A 26,179-nucleotide genomic window follows, 5' to 3' on the forward strand; every position below is an offset into this window, starting at 1 on the left:
TATGGCGACCCTATGAATAGGGTTTTCATGGTAAGCAGTATTCAGAGGTGGTTTACCATTGCCTTCCTCTGAGGTCGAGAGGCAATGAGTGGCCCAAGGTCACCCAGTGAGCTTCATGGCGCTGTGCAGATTCGAACCCTGGTCTCCCAGGTTGTAGTCCCAACACCTTAACCACTACATGCTGCTATTCCTCCTGTGGCAAACTGAGGCTGAGCGAATATGCCACCTATTGAGTTTGTGGCTGAGATTAGATTTGAAACGGCAGCTTCCTAGTTTCATCTCAGTTATATACTTGGTCCAAGCCCAGCCTAGATTGTTTGTCCCAGCTGACTATAAGGCATATTTAAGGCCAAGGAAATGGGGAGTTAAAAATTTAATCCTGAGAGGCAAAGGGGGGGTCAGTGTGGATAGCAGCAAAGCAGAGATCCAGAAAGGGCCTGTGTTTTATAATGGACAGAAGCAAAGCTGGCAAATGTGACAGAAGCAATTTAATTTGCTATCCCAGAGCTCCGATGTAGCCAGTGTTTTTGTTAACAAATGCCCTGTGGTCAACTATCGCTTCACCTTGAGCATATGTGGTTGCACACAAAATAAGTCCAACCACATAAAGTCCAGTGGTTTGCTTTTATTTTAATTGCAGCAACTTAATATCGCCAAATTAGAACAAGTAGTTCACAACTGCCAGACCCCTTATAACTTTCTACTTAGCACGGAATAAAAATAGTAGTGTTATTTTGAGGAGTTTGAGTCACATTTCTCGTACTGAAATATTAGAGTTCATACCCAGCTTTCAATCAAATGCTCCAAGGTAGTTTATAATGTAATAAAACAAGGCTAGCCAGCAATCTTGTCCTTCTAGTCACTGGTAGAGACCAGAATATTCTCTTCCTCCACCCCATCCCATTCCATCCCACCCCTATTTCTTTAGCCAGAGGGGGAATTGAGAGTGGAATGGAAGCAAAGTTCTTGGGGCTGTAAGGGAGTTGCCACTGCTCCTGCAACTGCTGATTCTACCCTTGATGGCTGGGACCAGGATGGTCTTCCTCCTCCTGCCTTCCTGAAAGAGAGGGGACACAGCCTCTGAGTAGGCCTAGTTCTTGTTCCTCTGTCTATTAGCAGAAGCCAGAGCATCCTTGTCTTTGGACTATGGAAGCGGGGGAAACCTTTGCAGTTAATTTGTATTATGTTACAAAAGGATACATTTCAAATACGACTAATCTGAAAGTTTCATTTAAAAAAACAAACCTTCCTTCTCTAATGTTTACAAAATACATACTCAGGATTAATCCAAAGCACCAAAGAGTTTTATCAGAAGTTAACAGTTTGGATTGTCACTGTGGTTTGCTGATTGTCCTGGACCCTTCCAATCAGCGGATTCAGCACAGAAAGAAGAAAGTGAATCTTTGATCTGCTGAGTGGCCGGCTTGAAGGTACTGGTAAAGTTTGGTATCAGATGTAAGGAGATTCTTGTAAACCAACTACAAAGGATGTTTACTGCAAAAACATTATGCTGAGTTGTTTAGTCACAACAATGCTTTAGAATCAATGCTGCTATTTTCTAGTCATAATTTGGAGGCTATTATTTGAAGCTACCGTGGAATGAAGTGATATCATCAGATTCATGTATCCTTGCCAAAGCATTTCAGGAGCTCTGCTGGGAGCAGGAGATGTAGGGTTTGTCCACACTTGAGCTTTATTTAGCTGTTAATCCACTTTTCCCCCATTCAAATTAGACCAGAGTAGTCCACACCCTCACATATTTGAATTTGTACATGAACAGCAACTTCCATCATTCCCATTCATATGTGTTTCTTTTTCTGCTTGTCTTCACCTTCTAATTTGTTGATTCTATTAAGGACCTGAAAATAGTTAGGTCCACTGCACAATACATCTGGTGTTAAAAAAAAAAAGTTGCTTTGCTTGTGCAGTTTTCTGGTTTTGTGCAAATCTGAGGGATCAAAACAATATATAAATGACTAGACTCTGTTCAAGAGCACACCGGAAATAGTTATGAGCACTGCCAGAAAAGGAATGAAAGCATGAAAGAAGTAGTGGGTGTGAAAAGAGGAGTAGCAGAAAATGACGACTGATCCAGCCGAAAACGGCAAAACAAATAGTTTGTGACCCCAAGTGGAGCAGTTTAGAGCCTGATTTCCTCCTATTTAATGGAATATCTCTGCAGTGAATAAATTCGAATTTACAGCGGGAAAGCATCAAGACTGGTGGTGTTTGACGGCAATATCATGTAGACTATGCAAATGAAATGGAAATGCAAACTGCTGCAGACACAACAGTAAACTCCAGTATGGACAAGTCCTTAGACTAGAAAAGTAGCACATTGGGGGCATCGGGGAGAACCAAAATAACCACTCTCAACTCAACCACCCCATTTGCAGGTGAACTGGGGACAGCCCTTTTTGTTCTGTTTTAGGGAGAGGGCAGAGGACTTCCCACTGCTGGGGGTGGGGATCTTAAATCCCCCCCTTACAGTTTTTTAAACCAACAGCTTTGGGCTTATCCACATGGGAGCATTTCTTCATAGCAAATACACTGCTTTTAGCACTGTAACAGATTTGCACCATCCACACTGTGTGGTCAAAGGTAGCTGCAAATTCATTGTTTTCCCTTCACACAAGTAGGCGTTCCTCTGGGAAGGATTAGTGTCACTGTTTCCTTGTGGCCCCACCCTCTACTTTTACATTTTTACTCCCTCCAGTTGCTCAGTTACTAGGCATGTGCAAATATATTTGACCTGCGCAGTATTTCCATTCCCTCCTGCTTGCACCACTTCCTGACGTGTGGCAGTTGAAAAGAGGTGAGGTCATCTGCTCCTCTTTCTCCGCTGTCCCTTGCTTTTTCCGAGTTAATTTTCCCTGCTAGAAAAACAAATTGATATAATATTGATATTTTAAATAAAACATCAATATCAGTATTTTGAGAAAATATCAGTATCAATATTGATATTTTCTGAAAATATCAATAGCGATAATGATATTTTTGAGGTGACTTTTTTTTAAAATCCACTTCAGATTTTTTAGGGAAAAAATTGGAAACCAGACACAGAGATGTTACTTCAAAATTCTCTCCGCAAAGATAAGAGAATATGAGAAAGAATGATAAAATCCAATGGCTATCCCCATCACTAGTTACAAGGAGTGAAGGAAATTTACTTGGGGAGAAAGAGAGGAAAGAAGGGAGGGCTGCAAGATATGGGGGAGGGGGAGAACAGAGCAGTTGGAGGTTGCTAGATAAACCACCGGAAGCAAAATGGAATTTATGGGAGAGTTAGCGGGCAGAGAAAGAGGAATAGCTGAAAGTGACAATTCACCTGCCCACTAAAAAGCATTGAAGCAAACCGTCTGCAAAGACATGTGGAGTGGAGCCATATTGTTCTAAACTTTTTGTATTATCAGCATAGTACAGATTTACAGAGGGAAAAGTATGTGATAGCTTCTGTTTGCCAACGTCATGTGAACTGTGCAAATTAAAAAGAGATGTGAGTACACACACCAAATCACTGTGCAGATAAGCCCTTTGTCAGCAGCTTCAACGGCACTGCAGCAGAATGCTTGTAGCCAAAGCTGCTGCCACAATGCCAAAGCTGGCAGCTTTAACAGGTCTACAAAAGAAAAGGGGGAAAAAAGAACCCCCCCAGCCACATTTGTGAGCCCTCACCCCTCAATACATTCCCTACTTCTTGAGCCATTTTGCCTCCCCTACATTTTGTTTTGGGGTTTTACCCTGAAATTCTACCACCACCACCTCAAAATTAGGAGAAGTTGCTCTACTGCCAAAATAATTCACCTGTCATTATTCTGATCACTTACCAGCCCCTACTTAGATGCCTACACTGAACCTTCCAGATGCTGCACAAGTTTCATCTCTTTGCTTTTCAGCCACTCATCTCTCTACTCTTATATCACAATATGCCTGTTAAAGTCTATACACGGTGCACACATCATCACTTCTCAAGCTCCACCACCTTCTGAAGGTGTCCTGTTCCCTCAGAAAACTCTGTCCATTCTCTCTTGCTGCCCCATATGCTTCAAACTGCCTCCCAGAACATGTATGATGCCACTCTCTTATTTCCTTCAAATCCCCCCTCAAAGCCCACCTTTTCCATGAAACCTTTGGCTCAAACCTCTGGTTCTCATGATATCCTACTGTAATTCAGCCTGTAACTAAGCTTTAAGAATATTTAACTGAAACAATCACATATTCATTTCCTGTGTACCTCTACCTCCCTTCCTCTGTTTCCCGTGTTGAATTTTAGATTATAAGCTCAACGAGTCTGAGAGTTGTCCTCTTGCACACCATAAGCAGCCCCTCAAATAACACCTCAACAGAGTGGGGCAGCAATTCCCAAACTTTTCCCTCCACAAACCACTTGAAAATTGCTGATGGTCTTGGTGGACCACTTAATATTTTTCTACCTATTACAGCAATTGCAATGTACTGTGCTAGATGCTATATGTTTTTAATGGTATTTTATTGCTTCTTTTATTATTTGTATTGTATTTTATTGTATTACAATTTGGATTCCATAGAATTCAAATTGTATACAGTAACATACAATATGAGCACTACATATTGCTTGTAATGCTACTAAGAAGCACTGCAAATACAATTAAAAATCATTATTAATATTTAATGCAGGTATGCAGTGGTCCACCTGAATGAAGCTCACTGTCCACAGTCTGGGTACCGCTGGAGGAGGGTACACCCTGCAGGGAAACCAGTCTCTTCAAGCGGGAGGAAGGAGTGCACAAGGGCAGAGAATACACATACCGCAGATCAAGAAACGTATCACCAGGGCCAAGGAGATACCAGCATTGTTACTGAGCAGAGTCAAGGAAGCTATTAGAGACAAAAAGACTTCCTTCAGAAAATGGATGTCTTACGAAATGAGGAGAATAAAAAGGAATACAAACTTTATTTATTATTTATTACTTTATTTAAATTTATATCCCACTCTTCCTCCCAGAAGGAACCCAAGGCAGCAAACAAAAATACTAAAAGCATTCTAAAACATCTTAAAAACAAAACATCTTTAAAAACATATTAAAACAAAACACACATCTTTTTAAAACATGCTTTAAAAACAGCTAGGGGTTTGAAATTAGGATTATAACAGGTTTCAGTGTACTACAGGTTTTGATGTAAGGTTTCAACGATATTTTTTCTATGCTGTTAAATCAGAAGATGTATAGTTTTTGTATGCCACATCAACTGTATGTTGTACAGGCGGGCCCCGCTTATACGGCAGGTTACATTCCGGACTGCCGCCGTAAAGCGGAAATCGCCGTAAAGTGGAACCCATTGACAATAATGGAGCACGCTGCGCGAAAATGATGTCAAAATGGCACGCGATGGAAAAAAACCGCCATAAAAGCAGAACAAGCGCCTTAATGCAGAGACTTTCCCTAATTGAAAGCCGCCGCATTAGTGAATCGCTGTTAAGCGAAGCGCTGTAAAGCGGGGCCCTACTGTATCAACTGCATATTGTATGTAGAAATTTCAAATAAAAAACAAATTTAAAAAAATTATTATCTAGAGGGCTCGGTGTTCCTGGGATAGCTTGCAAAAACTTAGTCCCTGCTGTTGGGCTTACAATCTAAAATGACATGGCATAAAGGGAAAATGGATTGGAGGGAAGAAATAACCTAGGGTGCAAAAGTTCAACATTCTAGTCTCTGAGCTGAGTCAGCAGAGTAACTCTGCATCTCTTATTTTCCCTTCTCTGCTACAGCCTGATGAAATGGCTAACATGATTTTACACATCTTCCTTTTCCTTGACTTATGTAATGAGTTTTGGCAAAAGTTATAGGAGCAGCTTTATAGATTTCCAGTCCAGGGGCAGTATTTTTACAGTTCAGTCCATGGGCATGGATTGCAAGCTATGATTGGACCATGGAAAAAACTAAGTGGGGGCATGTTTTTGCACCACAGAGGTCCTGCGAGGCAGCTGATCTATGATTTTTATGATGCTATCCATGGACACGAACATGAATGTTATTTGACAGTGTTTTTTGTGGATCCCCTGTAAAAATCCAGAGAATCCATGTCTCAGATCCATGCTTTGACACAATAAGGTGTTATGAAGCACCGGATCCATGATTTGCTTTACTTTGCAATCTGTGGGCATGAACATGATACATGATTTGACAGTAATTTGGGAGGATCCTATGTAAAAATGCAGAAGATCCATAAATGTCTCCCATATGGTTTTGTGCCATGGTGGCACCAGCAAGCACCTCATCTATGATTTGTACAGCCCAATCTTTGCAAATGGATGTGTTCTCTGATTTTATGGTGGATTTTTTTTTGGGGGGGGGGGAATCTGTGTGAAAAAAATTGTGCAAATTCACAGGAATCCATACCTTGGATTTATAATTTTGAGCCATGGTAGTACTTCAGATTATAGGATCTATTATTTTTGTGGAGTTATCCATGTAAAGCAAGTGGTGACATGGTATGGATGTGATTTGACAGTTGCTTTTGGGAGGTTCCTGAGAATTCACAAGGATCTGAACCACAGACAGACTGGTAGCTGGGGGGGGGCAGCCTCCCCCAAATTTTCTCTTCTATTTTTTTTTTTTTTACAAAAAAATAAATTTATTTCAGGGTTGAAATTCTCCCCTTACTTTTTTTGGTGCCCCCCCTCCAAACTTCTAGCCTGGCTACAAGTCTGACCACAGATCCAGGCTTGAGTGCCATGGTGGCACCATGAAGCCCTGAATCTTTAATTTTTCCTGTTCAGATCCATGTTTTTGTGCCATGGCCATGTAATTAAGTATGGGATCCATTTTCTTTTTTAAAAAAACAGTGCATGGGTGCAGATCTGTGTTTGATTATAATTTTGGAAGAAACCTGTGTGAAACTCATGAAGATCTGTGTCTGGGATTTTTTTTTTTTTTTTTTTTTTTTGCATCATGGTGGTGTCAAAGTACTGGATCTATATTTTTTTTTACAGCTAATTCTTGAAAACAGATGCGATTTGCTGGTGGGTTGGGGGAGGGGGGTAAAAATCATGCCTCTTCAAGAGGATGCGTTTTTATATACTGTAGCTAATTTTTACCCAGGTCCTTTATTTATAAACATATTTGTATGCCACTATTTCCCTTCAAAAAACATCACACAGATGGAATTAATTTTGCAACGCCCTCTCTCTGCATTTCCTTAAAAACCTTTCCATCCTGCTGGACTTACACTACAGATGTCTTACAAATACTGATGCCGCTCAGCTGTCCACAACTCACTCACCACCAGCCATGAAAAAATAACGCTTGGCTATTTTGTCGTTTTGCAGGGCCACACTCTCAGCCACAGCTCCCAATCCGAACAACAACGTTGGACTGTATTGTTATTGGCATGACCATTTTGAAATACTTAGAAACAAAAACAAATCGTATTGCCTCTTCCCGCAGCGTGAAGCCCGAACTAGAGGCTTTTTCCTGCGGGTTCGTGTCTTCCCACCAACAAGACTGGGGAGGGGGGTAAAAGGTAAAGGTGTCCCCGCACATAGTGCGAGTCATTTCCGACTCTTAGGATGACGTCTTGCGACGTTTACTAGGCAGACCATATATATGGGGTGGGATTGCCAGTTCCTTCCCTGGCCTTTCTTGACCCCCCAGCATATGCCGGGTACTCATTTTACCGACCACGATGGATGGAAGGCTGAGTGGACCTCGACCCCTTTTACCGGAGGTTCGACTTCCTCCTTCCGTTGGAATCGAACTCCGGCCGTGAGCAGAGCTTCGGCTGCGTTACCGCCTACAGGGAAAGAGTTCATCACCCTCTTCCGCTACAACTTTCCCGAGAGAAAAAATCATCAAATGGTTTGAGGGGGCTTTAAAATTTTGCAAACAGTAGGAATCACGCCTCGCCCCTCCGAAACCTAGTCGGTTTCTGTCGACGACTGCTTTGGATTTTCCATTCAATGCAAAACACTGGCAGCCAAATGCCAGTCGCTAAATTGCCCCTTCAACTCCCTCTCACCTTAAAAACCCAGCGCTAAATTGCATGTAGAAGCCTGCTACTTCTGCCCCAAGCAACATGTCAAATGAAAGCTCGTTATTATTACTTCTTACACTTATATCCTGCCTTTTCGTCATACATATGCCACTGAGCAGACCCAGACCTGCTCAGCTTCAGCAAGGTCATGCAACCTCAGGCTTGACGACAGAGAGCAGCTGGCCTCGGCGCATGCGCGCTGCAATGTTCAAAATGGTGTCCGTCGCCGTTTCTGGGGCCCTGGCTGCTTCTTTGACCGCGCGCGGGCTGCGCGCCCCGTTCCCGCTCCGTCCACTGTTCCGCGGCGGCGCGCGCGCCCTTTCTGCGCAGGGCGGTGGCGGAGGAGGCCTCGGAGACCCTTCCGGGGGCTGGGCTTGGTATGAGGCTTTGTCGTCCTCGGTGCCCGTCGTTTGGATGGAATCGAGTGTGGCAGCTGTGCAGGCTGCGTCGGGGCTGCCTTGGTGGGCCACCGTGGTAGCCACCAGCGCCCTCCTCCGCACCGGGCTCACCCTTCCTCTCGCGGCCCTGCAGAACCGTGTCATCGCCAAGGTGGGCCACGGGGAGAGAGAGTGTGTCTGAGCGTTTGCTGAGTACTTCCTCAACGCGGGCAAAACGTGTTCTGCCTTATAAATGTGGAATGAGGGAGAGAGGCTCAGTTTCTACCAAAAGAACTGACTGGAACATAAAAAGGAAGAAAAAATGTGTTGTGGCATGACTTTCCGTGGCGGTGCTGGTAGTAGTGGTAGATTTGTGTGATGGTCATAACAACATGAAATTTAAATAGTTTATATAAAAGTAATTGCATAAACCTGATAAAAAATTAAAATCGGTTTAAACCCTTTAAAATGGTTAAACTTGTACTTATACAAATAATGTTTTAAAAGTTGTTTTAAAATATATTGTTTGTATAAGGGCCAGTTCAGCTATTGTATGCAGTTTAAATTTTGATTTATTTTACTATTATTAAATGATTAGCTAAAATATTTTCTTCTTATATCCATAAAGTGCATATATAAAAGCTGCCAGCTTGCAAATAATTGAGCTCTAATCAGAACTTAACTTTTTGAAAGTAGAGTATTTGAAAAAGTGACCAATAAGCTACTGACCAATAAGCTACTGACCACAGTGTCAAATGTAGCAAGGTAGTAGCCCTTTACGGATTCAAAATAATGTGTTGGAGATAACACGTTTAGTTGAACTACTTAGTGCTCTTGACTCCCAATAGGACTGCAATATTCCTTGCTTGGATTTTATTATGGACTGGAATTGCTTCTTTTTGCCACTCTATGATAAACTAGTTTAGTTTTTAGTTTATTTAGTTTTTAGTTTATTTATATACCACTTTTTGGCCAAAAGGCCCCCAAAGTGGTGAACAAAATATTAAAACATATTACAAAAAAAAGTGTAGTTATATATAGTCTGTCATCTGCAAGACCATTTCATATGGCCCTTCAGCCATTGCTATCCTACCATGTCACTACCTGTAATAAACTTAAAGGACCATACGGCAACTTCATAGTTTGTTTTTCTGAAAGAGTATGCTACTCTTCTTAGCATTCTTAATAAGAGGAAGAGCTGTACTCAGTGGTAGAGCACATATTTTTTGCATGCATAAAGTCTAAGGTTTAATCCCTGGCAGCTGGAAAAAACACCTTTCTGAAACCCCGGAAACCATTGCCAATCACTGTAGACAGTACTGAGCTAGATGGATCAATAGTTTGATTTATTACATGGTTGCTTCCTAAATTTCTTTGTATAGTGATAGTAGTAAGCACAAGTCCACGTTCTTGTGGGTACCCAAAATATCAAGGAGTAAACCATACTGTGCTAAGAGACAGCTCTTTAGGGGACAGCACCTGAAAAAAAACAATATACTTAATTGGTTTATAACTAAGTCTTCTGTGTCTTTTCAGCTAGTTGGAAAACTTGCAGCCTGAAATTCAAAGCCTAGCCAAGCACCTTCGCTATGAAGTTTCGGTTTGTGCAAAGCAGCAGGGTTGGTCTGAAAAGTTAGCCAGGTAAGAGCATGTGAACAATATTCCAGTTAGTCTAGCTAGAATAAATATGAAAGTTCTTTAGTACTGCAGTATTTTGCTTCGTCACGGGCACTGCAAACCACATAGTGATGCATTTGTAAGTTTCTTATTATACAGCCAAGAGAGTGGCTGTATACTGTAGTCAGCATGGATTTTTCACATTCTGCAATATTAAATTGAAAATACCCCCCACATGCCATTCTGATGCTTCCCATAACCTCATTTTAAAAGGAAACCTTACAAAACTTATAATCCTGAACTCAGAAACACTTGCTTAACAACCCTCTAAATTTTCATGCCAATACACACAACAGTCAGAGAGAATCAAGAGTGCAAAGTGTCAAAAGAGAAAGAAAAAATCCAGACCCCTTTTGGACTTTTTTTCTTTCAGAGTTCTCAATATTAATTCATTAATTAATTCATTAAAGATCTGCCATGTTCATAGAGTACTTGTAATCCTATTACTGACCTTGCCCCATACTCTGACCTTCATATTCTGTAGTTTAAATTTTTTTTAAAAATGACTGTCTTGAGTTTTAATTAATTTAAGCAATTGAGCATTGAACTGAATGATAATGTCAGGTGTGCTCAGTAAGAACTGTCAGCCTTCTAAAAGCCAGACTCACAGCTGCTTGGCATGGCTAATCAGGGAGCCACACCCACACTAGACCTTTATTTCACTTCAGACAGTTGTGGCTTCCCCAAAGGATCCTGGGAAGTGTAGTTTGTGAAGGGGGCTAAGAGGAGACTCCGATTCCCCTGACAGAGCTCCAGTGGCCAGAGTGGTTTAACAGTCAGCTGCTCTGATTGAAGCTCTGTGGGGGGAACAGGGCCTCTCCTAGCAACTCTCAGCACCCTTCAGTAATTACACTTCCCAGGATTCTTTGGGGGAAGCCATGACTGTCTAAAGTTCTGGTGTGGATGTGGCCAGGGACAGCTTTGGTTTAAATTTTAATGGGAGGCTACATGTGCCTGCTGTAGAATAAAAAGGTGGGGGAAACTCTGAAAAAAAATATTGTTCAGAATGTTTTCCTTTTGGAAAGGGAAGGGACTTCCCTCTTGCTCCTTCCCTCCCCCCTTCCTTCCTTCCTCCCTCCCTTCCCCTTCCCTTCCAATTCCCTCCTTCCCTCTCCCCCCTTTTCCCCCCTTCTCCCCCTCCCCTTCCAATTCCCTCTCCCCCTTCTCCCCCTCCCCTTCCAATTCCCTCCTTCCCTCTCCCCCCTTCTCCCTCTCCCCCATGGTCAGTTTTACCTATCCTAAGCATGATTGCACAGGGGTAAATCCCATTGAACTCAATAAGCATGCAAATAATCAAACCTGCTCCCCTCCTTCTCCCTCCCATCATCTCCCTTTTGCCCCTTCCCTCCCCCTTCCTTCACCCCTTCTCTCTCCCCTTCCAATCCCCTCCTTCCTCCTCCTTCTGCTCCCCTCTTCCCCCCTTCCTCCTTCCCTCTACTCTCCCCTACCCCTTCTCCTCCCCCATGATCAGTTTTACCTATCCAAGCCATGATTGCACGGGAGTAAATCCCACTGAACTCAGTAAGCATGCAAATGATCAGACCTGCCTCTCCTCTCCTCCCCTCCTCCCTTTTTTCTCCTCCCCTGCCCACTCTAGGCCTCCCTCCCCATGGTCAGTTTTACTTATCCTAAGCATGATTACAGGGGAGTAAATTCCACTGAACTCAGTAAGCATGCAAATGATCAATCCATTCTCTGCAAACTTGCACAGGATCGCATTGCTTACCTCCCGGATTAAAAAGCAGAGAAATTCATTAATAGGCAAAAAACCTTGAGGTTTAAGAACGTTCTATCAAACTTTAAAAAGCAGGGAAATTGAGCAGCTGTAGTGAATGCACCAGGGGAGCAGGAGACCTGACCTCCTCTCTGAGATATTGTACTGCCCTACAAATTTGTCAAAATGCAAACACCATTTGGGCTGGTCTTTCACAGTCCAATCCACTTCCTTTGCAGCTTGGGAGAATTTGGTAACATGCCTCTGAGCATATGGTGAGTGTTGCAACAACTGCAATCATCCCAAATAACAGAAAGAAGCCATGTGCTGTGCTGATCTTGTTTTAGCAGGGAGGAAGCAACAATATTAAAACAGCTGATATAGTTCAGATAGTCACTTTAAATAGGTTTGATTTACTTTGCAATTTTAGTGAAGTTTCCTATAGTAAATCATTTTCTTTTGCTTCATTTCTGTGAATATGTGAAGTACAGCAAGACTTTGCAATACTTAAAAAAACAATTGTGGAAAAAGGCACTGACTGTTCTGCAGAATAATTTCCAATGGACATCAGGAGTGTCTTAGTTTGCACAAGATAAAAAAGTGGGAGGTGAAATATATTCTAGCAAAATTCTAGGTGTGCTCTATGTTTTTAATTGACCATGCCCACCCTTCCTTAAGTGGAGTAGTTTAAGCATAGCAGGCTGAAAACATGGATCTTGGGCAGGCCAATTTTGTTTTTTCCAACAGCTAGACTCATTGCTTAAGTAGCAACATATTGGAATCAGTCTGATTTTACATCAAACTGCAGTTTCAGATTCAACTGTTAATGCACCCAAAATAGAAATAGAGCATAACCTCCAGTTTGAAACACAAAAGGCTGTCTTCACTATCATGTGACATTGACCAATAAAAAGGCTTCAAAATTAATAAAAATAAATTTGACAGATTTCTAGGATGAATAATGAGAGAAATATAATTTTCTAGGCTAGATTCTCTGTACAAACAGTAGTAACACAGAAAAGAAGTAAAGTAAGAAGAACACCAACAAACATACAAAAATGTAATCCTCCATCTTTGGAGTTGGCAGGTGTTGCCCCCACTCCCCATATGCTCAGAGGCACGTGTTACCATATCCTTCCAAGCTACATAGGAAGTGGATTGGACCGTGAAAGACCAACCCAAATTGTGTTTGCATTTTGACAAATTTGTAGAGCAGTACAATATCTCAGAGAAGAGTTCAGGTCTCCTGCTCCCCTGATGCACTCACTGTAGCTGCCCAATTTCCCTGCTTTTTAAAGTTTGACAGAAATATCTGTTGGCTATAGGTACGTCCTTAAACCGCAAGGTTTTCTGCCCATTAGTGAGTATCAATAGTGGTTCTGTTATGGTACATCCATGCAATGTATAATTGTTTTGCACTTTGCATCTAGATTTGACTTTCATTGTCTCTCTCTCTGGCTCACAGACACATTTTTTGGATTCCACCATTCCCTTTTTATTCCTTCTATTAAATCTTTGTACATATTCTGGTTAGCTATTTATAAAGATCAGTGTAACCTCCTCCTTACTGGTCTTCCCTCTTTTTTGTTTCCATCCAGGTTCCATTTCAAGAAGAATCTGAAAAGAATTGTTTCAGAATTGTACATTCGAGATAATTGTCACCCTTTCAAGGCCAGCTTGCTCGTGTGGGTACAGATTCCAATATGGGTCTTTGTTTCCATAGCTTTGCGTAACTTCAGCATTGGTAGGGCAGCTTCTGAAGGTAATAATTTTAAATTGCTGTTTGTAAAATTCATAGTTTTCCCCCCAAATCGCATTTCTCAACCACTAGTTAAAATGAAAGTGCCTCCTTTCAAGTATGACATCTTGTTAGCTATTCAACAGCTCAGTGTAAAATAATATTAATGGTGTGCCAGAGTAGCTTCCTCTTTAAAAAGCAGTAGTTAGCTTTCTGGAAATTCTTACAGATAGGAGAGTATCTGTAAATTCCATGTTGTAGTGAGCTCTGAAATTAAATATTTGAAAACTGTCTCAAAGTGGTCCACCATTGTGAGGTGTTGACTTAACTTTCCTGCAGTAGATAAGATGCTTAATGTACTTATTAAAAGGTTCAGTTCAATTCAAAGTTCATTGTAGCCAAAACCAGTATATAAAATACACAACATTAAAACAATAGAACTTAATTAAAATTATGAAAGATTTAATGTAGCTTGCTAAAGTGAAAGAGTAAGGGTGGTGTGCATTAGTATTTAAGTGGCAACAATGTTGTTGTTGTTATGTGCCTTCAAGTCGATTGTGACTTATGGTGACCCTATGAATCAGTGACCTCCAAGAGCATCTGTCATGGACCACCCTGTTCAGAACTTGTAAGTTCAGGTCTGTGGCTTCCTTTATGGAATCAATCCATCTCTTGTTTGGCCTTCCTCTTTTTCTACTCCCTTCTGTTTTTCCCAGCATTGTCTTTTCTAGTGAATGTGGGAACAATAGCTAAGTGTAATTCAAGTAGTTCCTCCTTCCTGTAGTAAGGATAGAGGAGAAAATGGCGTCGTCGTAGGAAGTTGCTGTAGTGAGAGCTCCGCCGCCTTTACATTTTGCAACATCTTTAACATCTTTACAACATTTTTAACATCTTTTAACATCTTATGGGGTTCGAGGGAATGAGCGTAAGTAAGCGCCTCCCCCCCTCTTTTCATTTACTTGGTTGGCCACCCCTTTTACCTTTCTACCTTCTTGTGACTGGCGAGGTGGAGAAGGAGGTATTAACAATACGAACGCTGATAGCCTACCGATTGCCGCCGGGCCCAGCGGAGGGGCATTTTTGGGGCGGGTGTCCCTCTTCGGCTCGGATTCTCGCCGCTGCCGCTCCTTGCTCCGGCTTGTGCCTCTGCCACCATCGCTGTGGCCTGCATGCCTGTTGCGGCCTGTGCGCTCTTGCCGCGGTCCGGGTTGCCGCCGTTGTCGCCGTTGCTGTTGCTGCTCGCTCTCTGCCGCTGCCTGTGCCTCTCTGCTGCTGCTGCTGCTGCTGTGGCCTGCATTTCCCGGTGCGGTCTGTGCCTCCCGCCGCCGTCGCTGCTTGGTGTGGCCTGTGCCTCCTTCGCCGCCGTTGTGACTTGCGTTCCCGTCGCTGTTGGGTTGCTGGGCTGCCTCTTGGAGGGGCGGCGTCCCCTTGGCTTCGGGGCACCTCCCGCTTGGCGGGGAGGCGGCCGGCGTCGGGTGTGGCGCGGTGGAGCCGGGCCGGGATTGGGGTGTGCCCGCGCTGCTGTGTCTTTTGCGGCACTTCTATCTGTGGCGGTGCACCCTCTGCTGGCCGCAGCAGCGGATCAGGATCAAGACCGAGAGGAAAACAGGACCTGTGAGGGGGCAGAGGGCGAGGCGCTTGGTCGCTTGGAGCTACTGGTCGCACTGGAGAGACGGTGGGGACTGGAGACAGCGGCCATATAGACGAGGAGAATCATCGTGGAGACCCAGAAACGACGAGAGGCAGGAGAGCAAGAGGACAGGGGCCTTTTGGCTGTGGATGAAGCATCTCCACATCTGGGAGTAGGAAAGATACGGACAACCTAATTATTTTATTGGGGGTGGGTGGCCTGCCTGATAGGCAGACGGGAGGGAAGGCATGTGCAGACCGGAGGGGGTTGCTGAGGGAGGAGTGGGGAGCCACCATATTAAAAGGCTAGGCAGCAGATCCTGGAGTGCGGGTGGCAGGCCACGCCAATTTAGGGGAACAAGGGATAGATGCCTTATATCCATCCCTTGTTCCGGGCCTGTCCACAACCAGAAGATAACTGGGGGATGCAGGACTCCATCCAACCTTCGACTGCTGTTATGTAACGCCAGGTCTGTGGTACAGAAGACATCTCTCATCCATGATATGATCTTGGATGAGAATGCAGACCTGGTATGCATTACGGAGACCTGGCTGGACGAGGCCTCAGCTCCCATACTTGAGGCCATGTGTCCAGCCGGTTTCCGATACGCACAGCAGCCGAGGATTGGTAGGCGGGGAGGGGGTGTGGCAGTTACCTATCGGGAGTCCTTGGTTTTCACCAGACCCCTCCTCCACGAGACCAAGTTTGTTGATTGCATGTACTGGAGGTTGGGCCCAAAGGGCAGTTTAGGGATTTTACTTGTGTACCGCCCACCCCGCTGCACAGTAGACTCCCTGACCGAGGTGCTAGAAGTGGTCTCGGCCGTGCGATTGCTCTCCCCCAACCTATTGGTTTTGGGGGACTTCAACGTACATGCTGAGGCCGCTCTTATGGGAGCCCCTCGGGATTTCATTGAAACCATGACTTCTTGGGAGCTGCACCTTAGTAATACAGGGCCCACCCATGTAGCTGGTCATGCTATTGACCTTGTGTTTGTCTCGGGAGGGGAGGGGAGTGCTCTGGAAATGGGGGCTGTTTTTTCTAACCCCGTGTCATGGTCAGATCACTACCTGGTGAATATAGACCTCTCAATGCCGCACACCCTCCGCAGGGGTCAAGGACCTATTAAGATGGTCCGCCCCAGACGCCTGATGGAACCAAAGGGATTCCTGAATGCGCTGGGGGATTTGGAACTGACTGAAGGACACCCGGTCGAAACCCTGGTGATGGAGTGGAATAGGGAGATCACTAGGGCGGTAGACCGGGTGGCGCCGAAACGTCTTCCCCCCCTGAATAGAACTCAGACAGCACCCTGGTATACACCACGGTTGCGGGGTCTGAGACAGGAGGTGAGACGACTAGAGCGCCGGTGGTGGAAATCTTGTACTGAAGACGATCGGACACTGGTTAGAGCAGCAATAGCGGCCTACCAGGTGGCAACAAAGGCAGCGAAGAGGGAATTCTTTGCTGCCTCTATTGCGTCGGCGGAGTGTTGTCCCAGGAGGTTGTTCCAAGTGGTCCGAAGCCTGGTCGGTCCAGTTGCTCAGGAACCCATGGAGCATTCTAAAGCCTCCTGTGACACATTAGCTAAACACTTTGCTGATAAAATCGAACGCCTGAAGAACATGCTTCCGTACACTGTGGACACAGGAAGTAGGCCAGAGTCGGCCAGTTGCATTCCGGTCTGATGGGATCGGTTTCAGCCTCTCCTCACTGAGGAAGTGGACAAGGTGCTCTCTACTGTGAAGCCTACCACCTGTCTGCTTGATCCTTGCCCTTCGTGGCTCATTATGAGCTGCAAAGAGAGACTGGGCGAAGGGATCAAGGCAGTGGTAAATGCATCTTTGGAAGAGGGTGCAATGCCATCAGCCCTTAAGGAGGCAGTGATTAAGCCCATTCTGAAAATGTCCTCCTTGGATCCCCAAGAATTGAACAACTTTCGCCCAGTCTCTAATTTACCATTCTTGGGCAAGGTGATAGAGCGAGTGGTGGCCAAACAGTTACAGACACACTTGGAGGAAACAGATTACTTAGACCCATTCCAGTCGGGCTTCAGGACTGGACATGGAACTGAAACAGCCTTTGTCGCTCTGGTGGATTATATGAGGAGGGTGTTGGATAGGGGAGAATATACCTTCCTCGTCCTCCTGGATCTCTCAGCGGCTTTTGATACCGTTGACCACGGTATCTTGGATTGGGAATGGGGGGCACCGTTTTACGATGGTTCCATTCCTATCTCTCAGGCGGGTACCAATGGGTAGCATTGGGGGATGAGGTTTCAGACCCTTGGCCTCTTAATTGTGGAGTGCCACAGGGTTCTATCCTCTCCCCCATGCTATTTAACATCTATATGAAGCCGCTGGGAGCCATCATCAGGAGTTTTGGGCTGCAGTGTCACCAATATGCGGATGACACTCAGCTCTATCTCTCATTTAAGTCTTCATCAGAATTGGCTGTGAAGACGTCCAACTGCCTGGAGTCCGTAAGTGGATGGATGGGCGAGAATAGGCTGAAGCTAAATCCCGACAAGACCGAGGTGTTGCTCGTGGGTGACAAGAGAAGGTTAGGAGATATTGATCTGGTCCTTAATGGGGTGAGATTGCCCCTGCAGGACCAGGTCCGCAGCCTAGGGGTCATTCTTGACTCCCAGCTGTCCATGGAGGCTCAGGTTTCGGCAGTGAGCCGGGCGGCTTGGTATCAATTACATCTGATACGGAGGCTGCGACCCTGCCTTCCTGTACGTCTGCTCCCACGAGTGATACATGCCCTGGTCTCCTCTCGCTTGGACTACTGTAATGCGCTCTATGTGGGGTTACCCTTGAAAACGGTCCGGAAACTGCAACTGGTGCAGAATGCAGCGGCACGCTTGATTAAACGTAGCCGTTGCCGGGATCACATCACCCCGGTGTTGATGGATCTGCACTGGTTGCCAGTGGTTTACTGGGCCCAATTCAAGGTGTTGGTGTTAACCTTTAAAACCCTATACGGTTTCGGCCCAGTTTATCTAAAGGACCGCCTCCACTATCACCAATCAGGCCGCCTTACAAGATCAGCCACACAGGACCTCCTCTCGATCCCACCAGTCGAAACAGCTAGGCTGGTGCGGACCAGAGAGAGGGCGTTCTCGATGTGGCCCCCACCCTCTGGAACTCTCTCCCTTACGACCTTTGACATGCCTCCTCCCTGTTGAATTTTCGCCAAGCTTTAAAGACATGGCTATTCAGGCAGGCCTATAGGAACTTGGGGGGTGGAGTAGTAATTTTGCTGTTTTAATTGATGTTTGATGTTGGATTACTTGATGATTGTGTTTTGATTATATTGTATTTTAATTATTGTTGTGAGTCGCCTAGAGTGTCCGTTAAGTCAGACAGATAGGCGACTAACAAATAAAATTTTATTATTTATTATTATTATTATTAAGATAACAGACTTGCGGAAGTAGTTCTCACCTGTTCCTTTTTAGGCATAATCCCTAATTCCTCCCTTCTATTGTAGAATTCAGTTGTCTGAAAATGTAGCTCATCAGAATTACAATTTTGCTGGTGCCAAGTTCAAAAACAACTTGGCTGAGGGACTGTGCCTCTCTCTTGGAACCTATATAAACATTAACAGTGGAATATAGTTGAATTTGTGATTGTCAGAATAATATCAATGATATCAAGCCAGGAAATATTTCCAAGGAGCTCAGCACCCTTCTCCCTCTTTTGGTAGGGGGCATCCCTGTAAACTTGCTGCAGTTCATGTCTGCATCAAACGTGAACTTCATGGCCATATTTACATTCTCTTGGCCAGGAATGGGAAAGGGAGAGTGGTGAAACTGGCATTCACTACCAATCGCCTTTGTGTCCCAGGTTCAATTTTACCTGATAAAAAGTTCATGTATTAAATCCAGAGGGAGGGACGTCTTTTTTTCTTTGAATTCTTGGAGATGCAACTTGGAGTGAGACAAAGAGAGTAGAGATATACTGAGTTATGCTGGCACAAGTGGATTATTACAATTATCCCTTTTTGCTTATACTGGGGAATGCATCTGTGTATTGAACCACACATGGATTTTATTTTGTTTAAGATTATTCTTTATTGAATAAAGTTCTATGAAAAGCAAAACAAAATAATAATAATTATTATGTGTTAAAACAGATATTGCCCACCATCTAAATGCTTGGTACATTGCTATGCAAAGGAAATATAATTTCAGTGTGATAAAGATTGCTAGCGTGAATATAAATTTTTATATGTACAGTAATACTTCAGTTAACAAATCTCCCAGAAAAGAAACTCCTTTTTACAAAGTCTTTTTTGGGTGCAAGGGACAGGCGGGAGCACACTCTGACTTAGTTAGAATGTGGCTCCATGTCTTCTGGATTGTGGCTGCTGAAGGCAGTTGTCTCATGCATGGCTGGAATGGCGCTCCTTGCCAGGTGGTACAGGCACCTCTGCAGTAAACAGTGCTTCGGGTGCCCTAGAAGTACTGTTTGTCGCAGGCACATCTGCTCGAGTGTGGAGGAGGATGGCAGAGAGAGAGAGAGAGAGACCAAGCACAGTGTTATGGTGGCGGTGGCTGCCCCTTGCATGCCTGCTCAAGTGTAGGGAGAAGAGAACTGTGCTCAAAGCTTTATATTGCTATAGCAAGATGCTACATGATAAAAGAAAAAAGGCCTGGATGCATTTTGGAAGAAGCCTTCAAATGGTCTGTATGCAAGGCTTACCTGACCTGGTTGTTTCATTTCAGATATGCATATTGTTAGTTTCAAATAAAAAGTTTGCTGAAATACATTGAACTGCTCTTCTTTTTTGTGGTGGTAGAACCTATCCCTATCCTTTCCATGTTATTCCTACCTCTGGTACCAAAGTTTCTCTTTAAGAAGTAATGTCCAGGAGTGCATGTACTTTGTTAACTGAGGTATTATTGTAGACTACCTGTTTGTACATGCCAATATTATTTCATGAACAAACTTTGTATTAAAACCATTTTCTGCTGTAAATGCCAAACGAAAAAAGAAGGCCTTACATCGGCTGCATTCAGATATAATATTTATTTATTAAATTTCTACCCTGCCCTTCCTCCCAGTAGGAGCCCATGGTTTAATACTAAACCACAATTTAGCTATAATGAGAACTAACTGCAGCAAACCTCTGGCTCACATGTTCCTCCTCCTCCTCTTGGCATATGGGGGAGGAAATCTGAAGGGAAATTGTGGGTTGTTACAAACTGACACTGCAAACTTTCCATTGTCTTCCCATTTGTGAAGTGGAGCAAGAGCCCAAGATGTGTTCTTATAATACAAAACTGTGGTTTAGGATTACATCTGACTGTGGCTGTTGTCTGGCTCATGAACGTGCTATCACTTGGGCTTTGCACTTCCAGGGTGACGGATTCCATAGTAGTATGACACATGTTTATAATTCAAGCATAGTGCACAGATCATACTGTTCAGAGGCTCTCTCATTTGGCATAATGGTTGTACTGGAGCATAGATAAGGAGAGAGTTCTTACTGGCTTGCTTAGAAACTGTTCCCAGAGGCTACAGACTGAATCTCTGATGCATCACAGTACTGTGCTTCCAGCAGATCACATTTGTCAGGGAACTAGTTGCTACGGTCCACGCTGCTTTAGAGAACACAACAGGAACCCTCACCTGTGGTTATGTTGTTTAAGCTCTGAATCTTTCAGCATGAGTTGTTAAAATTGCTCCGTAGCCACTGCTGCAGCCTGACTTTCCAGGTGCAATGATGGATCTAATTGCAGGGGCTGCAAATCTGGATCACAGGGCTGCAAATCTGGATCACAGGGAAAGAGAAGACAGTTATTCTTCAGAAGTTGCCAGTCATTTCTGCAGGATCTGTCAACAATCTTTTCTTGTCAGGATTGAGCATGTCTGCCCAACCCCATCCCCGTTTGCCAAAACAATACTGCATTTTTAAAGCAACAAAAATATGCCAATTGTGTGTGTATGTGTTTTCAACAGGGCTTTTCATTCAAGAGCAACTTTCCACAGGAGGTATCTTCTGGTTTATGGACCTCACTGTACCTGACTCAACTTGGATTTTGCCAATCACTCTTGGGATCCTCAATCTGCTGATAGTGGAGGTATTGAATGGTGAAGTTGGCACTACAGTACTTTAGCTGACTGTATTGTAACTAGCACAACAGTTTCTCAGAGACAGAGACATCTGTTCTCTTACATTTCAGGCATTCTGGTGAAAACACTGGTGAAAATATTTTAATTGCAGTTTTGGTATTGTATGGCTTTGCTTACTTCAGAGAATTTCAGACTGCACACTGGAGTAAGCATAATCAGTTTTACATATTTCTGACATGGTTACAGAAGATGAATGCATCATACCAAGATCCGAATAGCCTCATAAGTGCAGCGCAGGCTCATTCTTCTTTTGTGGTAGAGATTATCCAGATATGGGTTATTCTCACTTCCTTCAGAGACACTCCCTGCTGGGTCCCTTTCAGTAGGAGGAGCCTTCCCCTGTTTTACTTCTGCATGTTACAAAGCAAAAGGGCTTTTTGGTAATAATAGCAGCAGACAAGAGTATTTGTTTCCTAACAGTTTATCTGACGTTGATTAGGCAAACTTCTGCCACATATCTGCTGTACACACCATGGAAGAGAGAACCATTAACTGGCTGCAAAGAGGAGTGGAAGGCTCCTGGGACAGTTAAGGAAAGGAGATGCGAGCATCTCAGGCAGGGATTTGGCTCACAGTTGGACCAGCTCTTCTCATCAAGACACTTGTCAGCTGTTTGGAGGACAGCGCTAATCAGCCAAAACAGCGAGGCAGAAAACAGTGGGTAAAAACTAAGGTTTAGCCCAAGGAAGTCTGTCCCACAAATCAGGTCTTCTTTCCTTTCTCAGCCCCAGTAGATGGTGATGCCAGTCAAGGATTTGAAAAGTGAATTAATTGGCATAATGCTAAGACCTGCGACAGGCAGGAATAATTTTATTTATTTATTTTATTTATTATTTCAATTTATATACCGCCCTTAGCAGAATAGCTCTCAGGGCGGTGAACAAATAATCTTCGCTTTCCTACTGTTCATCCAATCCTGACGTCTCAAAAATTGGATTTAAGGAGCAGGGCTGGTCAGTTTTGCATAGAGCAGTTCATAAGCACTATAAAGTGGGGAGAAGCCACTGTACCTCATAGTATTCACACAAACATTTAGGAGTTATGGGAAAATCCCCTCAAAATTTGTGAATCCAAGGCTCCTCAATCTCTTAAAATGTATGGCAACTAATACCTCTTAACAGCAAGAAGTTCAAACCCTTCCCTTCTCAGAAAGAGAAGAGGGTGAGCTGTCCAGCGAAGAAACTTGGTGGTTCCAGCAGGGCTGTGGAGTCGGAGTCGGGAGCAATTTTGGGTGGAGTCAGAGTCGGTAGAAAAGTTCTGACTCCGATTCCGACTCCTTCATAAATGGCAAATGTATATTAACTAGTAATAACAAATTTACTGTAGTAAAATGGTAGCACAAGGCATTTCATCACCACCACTTGAATCCAGAGCTTGGAAAAGTTACTTTTTAAAACTACAACTCCCATCAGCCCCAGGGATTGGGCTCGTGGGAGTTGTAGTTCAAACAAGGAACTTTTCAAAGCTCTGGATTCACATGGTGGTGATGAAATGCCTTGTGCTACCATTTTACTACAGTAAATGTGTTATTACTAGTTAATATACATTTGCCATTTATGAAGGAGTCGGAGTCAGACAGTAGAAAAATAGAGGAGTCGGAGGTCTGGCGTACTGACTCCACAGCCCTGGGTTCCAGTACCTCTGCACAATTCTTTCAAACAGAGGATTTGATATTTTTTTGCTGTTCACTGGAAATGGAAATGGACTGCCTTCAGGTCGATCCCGACTTATGGCGGCCCTGTGAACAGGGTTTTCATGGTAAGCGGTGTTCAGAGGGGGCTTACCATTGCCTTCCTCTGAGGCTGAGAGGCAGCGACTGGCCCAAGGTCACCCAATGAGCTGGAAAGCTACTAAAATACTAAAACTAGAAGAGCCAGTTGTTTCTGTTGAGAAAGCTATCTCTTGAGCCCGGAGAAGGCAAGGTGTTTTCAAGGGCAAGAGCCAAAAGCGCCTGTTAGCTCTGATCTCCTTGGGCAAAGGCTGTGATTTAAAAATGAAAACAAAACAGGAGTTCATGGGAACTCTAAAAGTTTATCCTAGTGGACAGTCCTGTACCTACACTGGTTCGTGACACTGGTTACAAAAGGTAAGGAGGAGACTCAAGAAAGGAGTGTGTCTTATGCAAGTCCCATGAGGTCTTTCCCATTAGAGTGGCTCAGCCTGTTTCTATCAGGGTTGTGACTCCTGGTACATGTTCTGTAGGAAAATGTAGTTACTCTTTAACGTTTACATACATTAACCTAGGTGCTGCCTTCCTGGCACATGGCTTAGACACTTCCCATTATTTTGCCTGCTCCACAGTGGCAGATACATTTGTGTGGTAGATACTCCCAAGGGATAGCCTCAGTAGAGTGTTTCTCAGTGATGTTGCCCGCCTGGAATAGCCTGTGCCGTTAAAGGAGAAAGGAAGAGGGGACTTAACGTAAATGATCATTCACTTCAGTGGATGGCACACATTCAGACCCAGTCAAGGCTTATCTCACTATGTATCAGGAAGTATTTGTGACTTTGAGTCAGTAGTTGAATGTAGTCTTTTGGATGACCTATCTTATTTTCTCTGTGTTTTGGGGGGCTAAAATGCCAACACATGTTCATCATTCACTGTTATAAAAGTCACCTCATTTTGGTTCCAAGTTGTATTTTATTCAGCCATATTATGTCCTGAAATTGGGAGAAGCTCCTCCTGCTTGGGCCCTTTCAGTAGAAGTTATTTGCATAGCCCTGCCTCCAAAGCAGATGGGATGTTTAACCCACTTCTGGATAACCTCCATTCACCAAAGAGAATGAACATTTGCAGTGAGTTCACTGCTCCTTCATTTTTATTACAACTCTTCTTGCTGCATTGGAGGTCACTTCTGAAGTCATCCACGTTGTCAGAGCAGCTTGTTGAGGGTGAGGGCTCATGCTGTAGCCTTTTGCATCTTGGCCCTGGTACCTGGATAAGTTAATTATTAGTTATTTTTATTCACTTTTTAAAAACTTGTTAACGGTGTCTTTGGATCATTAGAGACAAGTTTTACATGAGAAGCTGGATATAAAGTAGATTGCCGATTGCATTGGGAGTTCTCAACAGATAACATTGGGAAGAAATGTAAAGCAGAAATAATCAGTTAAGTTGACCTGAACATACCTGTTATTGACTCTCATGTTTGCCTTGACATCACTCCAGCTGCCATTTTGTTTCCTCTGTTTCTTTAAAGATTTTTTTCTCTCTCTAGATTTTTGCTTTGCAAAAAAAGAAACTGTCAAGGTTTCAGAAGTATGCCACTAACTTCTTTCGAGGAGTATCTGTACTTATGATTCCAGTTGCAGCAACCGTACCATCAGTAAGTAACGTAGAGCTATAGCACTGAAATGGATACTGCCTTGTCTTCCAGGTTTATGGTGTGCTCCGGGAACACATGGCGAGTGAGCCAGTTATTTGAATGCCGCATGCAGAGTAATATTCTCCAGTAGACTGTACAGATACTGTGTGCAGTTTCTGTTGTAGAGGAACTATAAGCTCAGAGCTTGAGCACATATGTTGCATGTTGAAAGGACCATGCTTAGTTCCTGGCACCTCCAGTTTAAAAGGATCAGATTCTGGATAATGTAAAAAAACCTCTGCCTGAGACCCTAGAAATACTGGACTAGAAGGACAAAGTGTAGAGAATCTTCCTATGTCTACATTCATTCTTTAAGATGCATAGTCGAGTGTGTGTAAAAAACAAGTATAAGACAGGCTAGTTACAAATGTTGTCTGCTTCCAAGAGCATAAACAGTTTGCTCTGTAAACTTCTTACAGCACAAAACCATGAGGATGTTCCTGTTTTCTTTTGCAAAAACGTGGACCACAGTAATTTTTGTTTAATGATATTTATGTTATTACATTTGTGTCCCATCCTTCCTGCAAGGAACTCAGTTATGTTGTTTGACTGGTTCAAGACCCCTCAGTGGACAACATGGCTTATCATGAATTTTCTTTCCAGATCCAACATTGCTACACTACGATAATCATGAAGGACCATCTGTGACTATCTGAAATGTTAACGATGATGTAATTAACTCGTAATGAGGCTGTTTGCTTCTAAGATGCTCCGTTTTTAAACATCATAAATTGTAAGAACCAGATGTTGTGGTTGGAGTATCTGATTAGGACCATGGAAATATGAATTCCATTTTCCATGCAACCTGGCCCATGGTCACCCACCTCTAATCCTAACTTACTTCACATGGTTGTTAGGAGGATGAGATGGCGGATGAAGAGAACCTTATACGCCATCCTGAACTCCTTAGACACAGGAAAAATGTCAGTAAATAAAATGAAATTAGTTTTTCACTTGTTGATACTCCTAATAGAGAACAGTACTGTAATATGCGTTCAATGGGGAGGGAGCAGAACTTGGAAAAGTTACTTTTTTAAAACTACAACTCCCATCAGCCCCAGCCAGCATGGCCACTAGATTGGGCTGATGGGAGTTGTAGTTCAAAAAAGTAACTTTTCCAAGCTCTGGGCGGCGGTTAGTAATACTTTTACTGCATCTTGACTTTGTTGAATGTAATATTTCCTTTCTTTTTGGTTTCAGTGCATGGCTTTGTATTGGGTGTCCTCAAGTTTCATGGGCCTTTCACACAGTCTTCTACTACGGTCTCCTGCTTTCCGTAGACTGTGTCACATACCTCGGACCAAGTCTGACTCAGACACTCCTTACAGAGACATTGTTGGTAGCATCTCTGCAAAATATTTCTTGAAGTGAAAAATTTATACTTTCAGAAGACCTGCACTCTATTGAAATGTGGAATTCAATTATGCTCTGTTAAGGCTCCTATTTAATGTGGCTCCTCTGTTGAACTAATGACAACCATGGCATTGTATTTATTTTGATAATAAAGAGTACATGTCATTAA

General features: G+C 43.6%; 1 protein-coding gene and 1 long non-coding RNA gene across 2 annotated transcripts; one reads left to right on the top strand and one right to left on the bottom strand.

The window, feature by feature from the left end:
- Positions 1–1,260: 1,260 nt before the first annotated feature.
- On the bottom strand, positions 1,261–8,371 carry LOC133366593 (uncharacterized). Its single transcript, XR_009758452.1, has 3 exons — positions 8,091–8,371; positions 4,789–4,857; positions 1,261–2,876 (listed from the first exon to the last, which is right to left on the bottom strand). It is a non-coding gene; the product is annotated as an uncharacterized LOC133366593 (long non-coding RNA).
- LOC133366592 (cytochrome c oxidase assembly protein COX18, mitochondrial) lies at positions 7,953–26,179 on the top strand. The gene is made up of 6 exons (XM_061589855.1): positions 7,953–8,562; positions 9,931–10,031; positions 13,380–13,543; positions 21,119–21,240; positions 24,511–24,618; positions 25,858–26,179. Exons 1-6 carry the CDS (start codon positions 8,056–8,058, stop codon positions 26,026–26,028), a joined length of 1,173 nt encoding a protein of 390 aa, XP_061445839.1. The 5' UTR covers positions 7,953–8,055; the 3' UTR covers positions 26,029–26,179.

The sequence above is a fragment of the Rhineura floridana genome, chromosome 11 (genome assembly GCF_030035675.1).
Source record: "Rhineura floridana isolate rRhiFlo1 chromosome 11, rRhiFlo1.hap2, whole genome shotgun sequence".
Lineage (NCBI taxonomy): Eukaryota > Metazoa > Chordata > Lepidosauria > Squamata > Rhineuridae > Rhineura > Rhineura floridana.

Bases quoted from the DNA above. Each gene is read 5' to 3' on its own strand.
- LOC133366592 (XM_061589855.1), top strand. From the start codon at position 8,056: ATGTCAAATGAAAGCTCGTTATTATTACTTCTTACACTTATATCCTGC. The intron at 13,544-21,118 runs GTAATAATTTTA...TGTTTTCAACAG, and splicing joins TGGTAGGGCAGCTTCTGAAG to GGCTTTTCATTCAAGAGCAA. The intron at 21,241-24,510 runs GTATTGAATGGT...TTCTCTCTCTAG, and splicing joins TCAATCTGCTGATAGTGGAG to ATTTTTGCTTTGCAAAAAAA.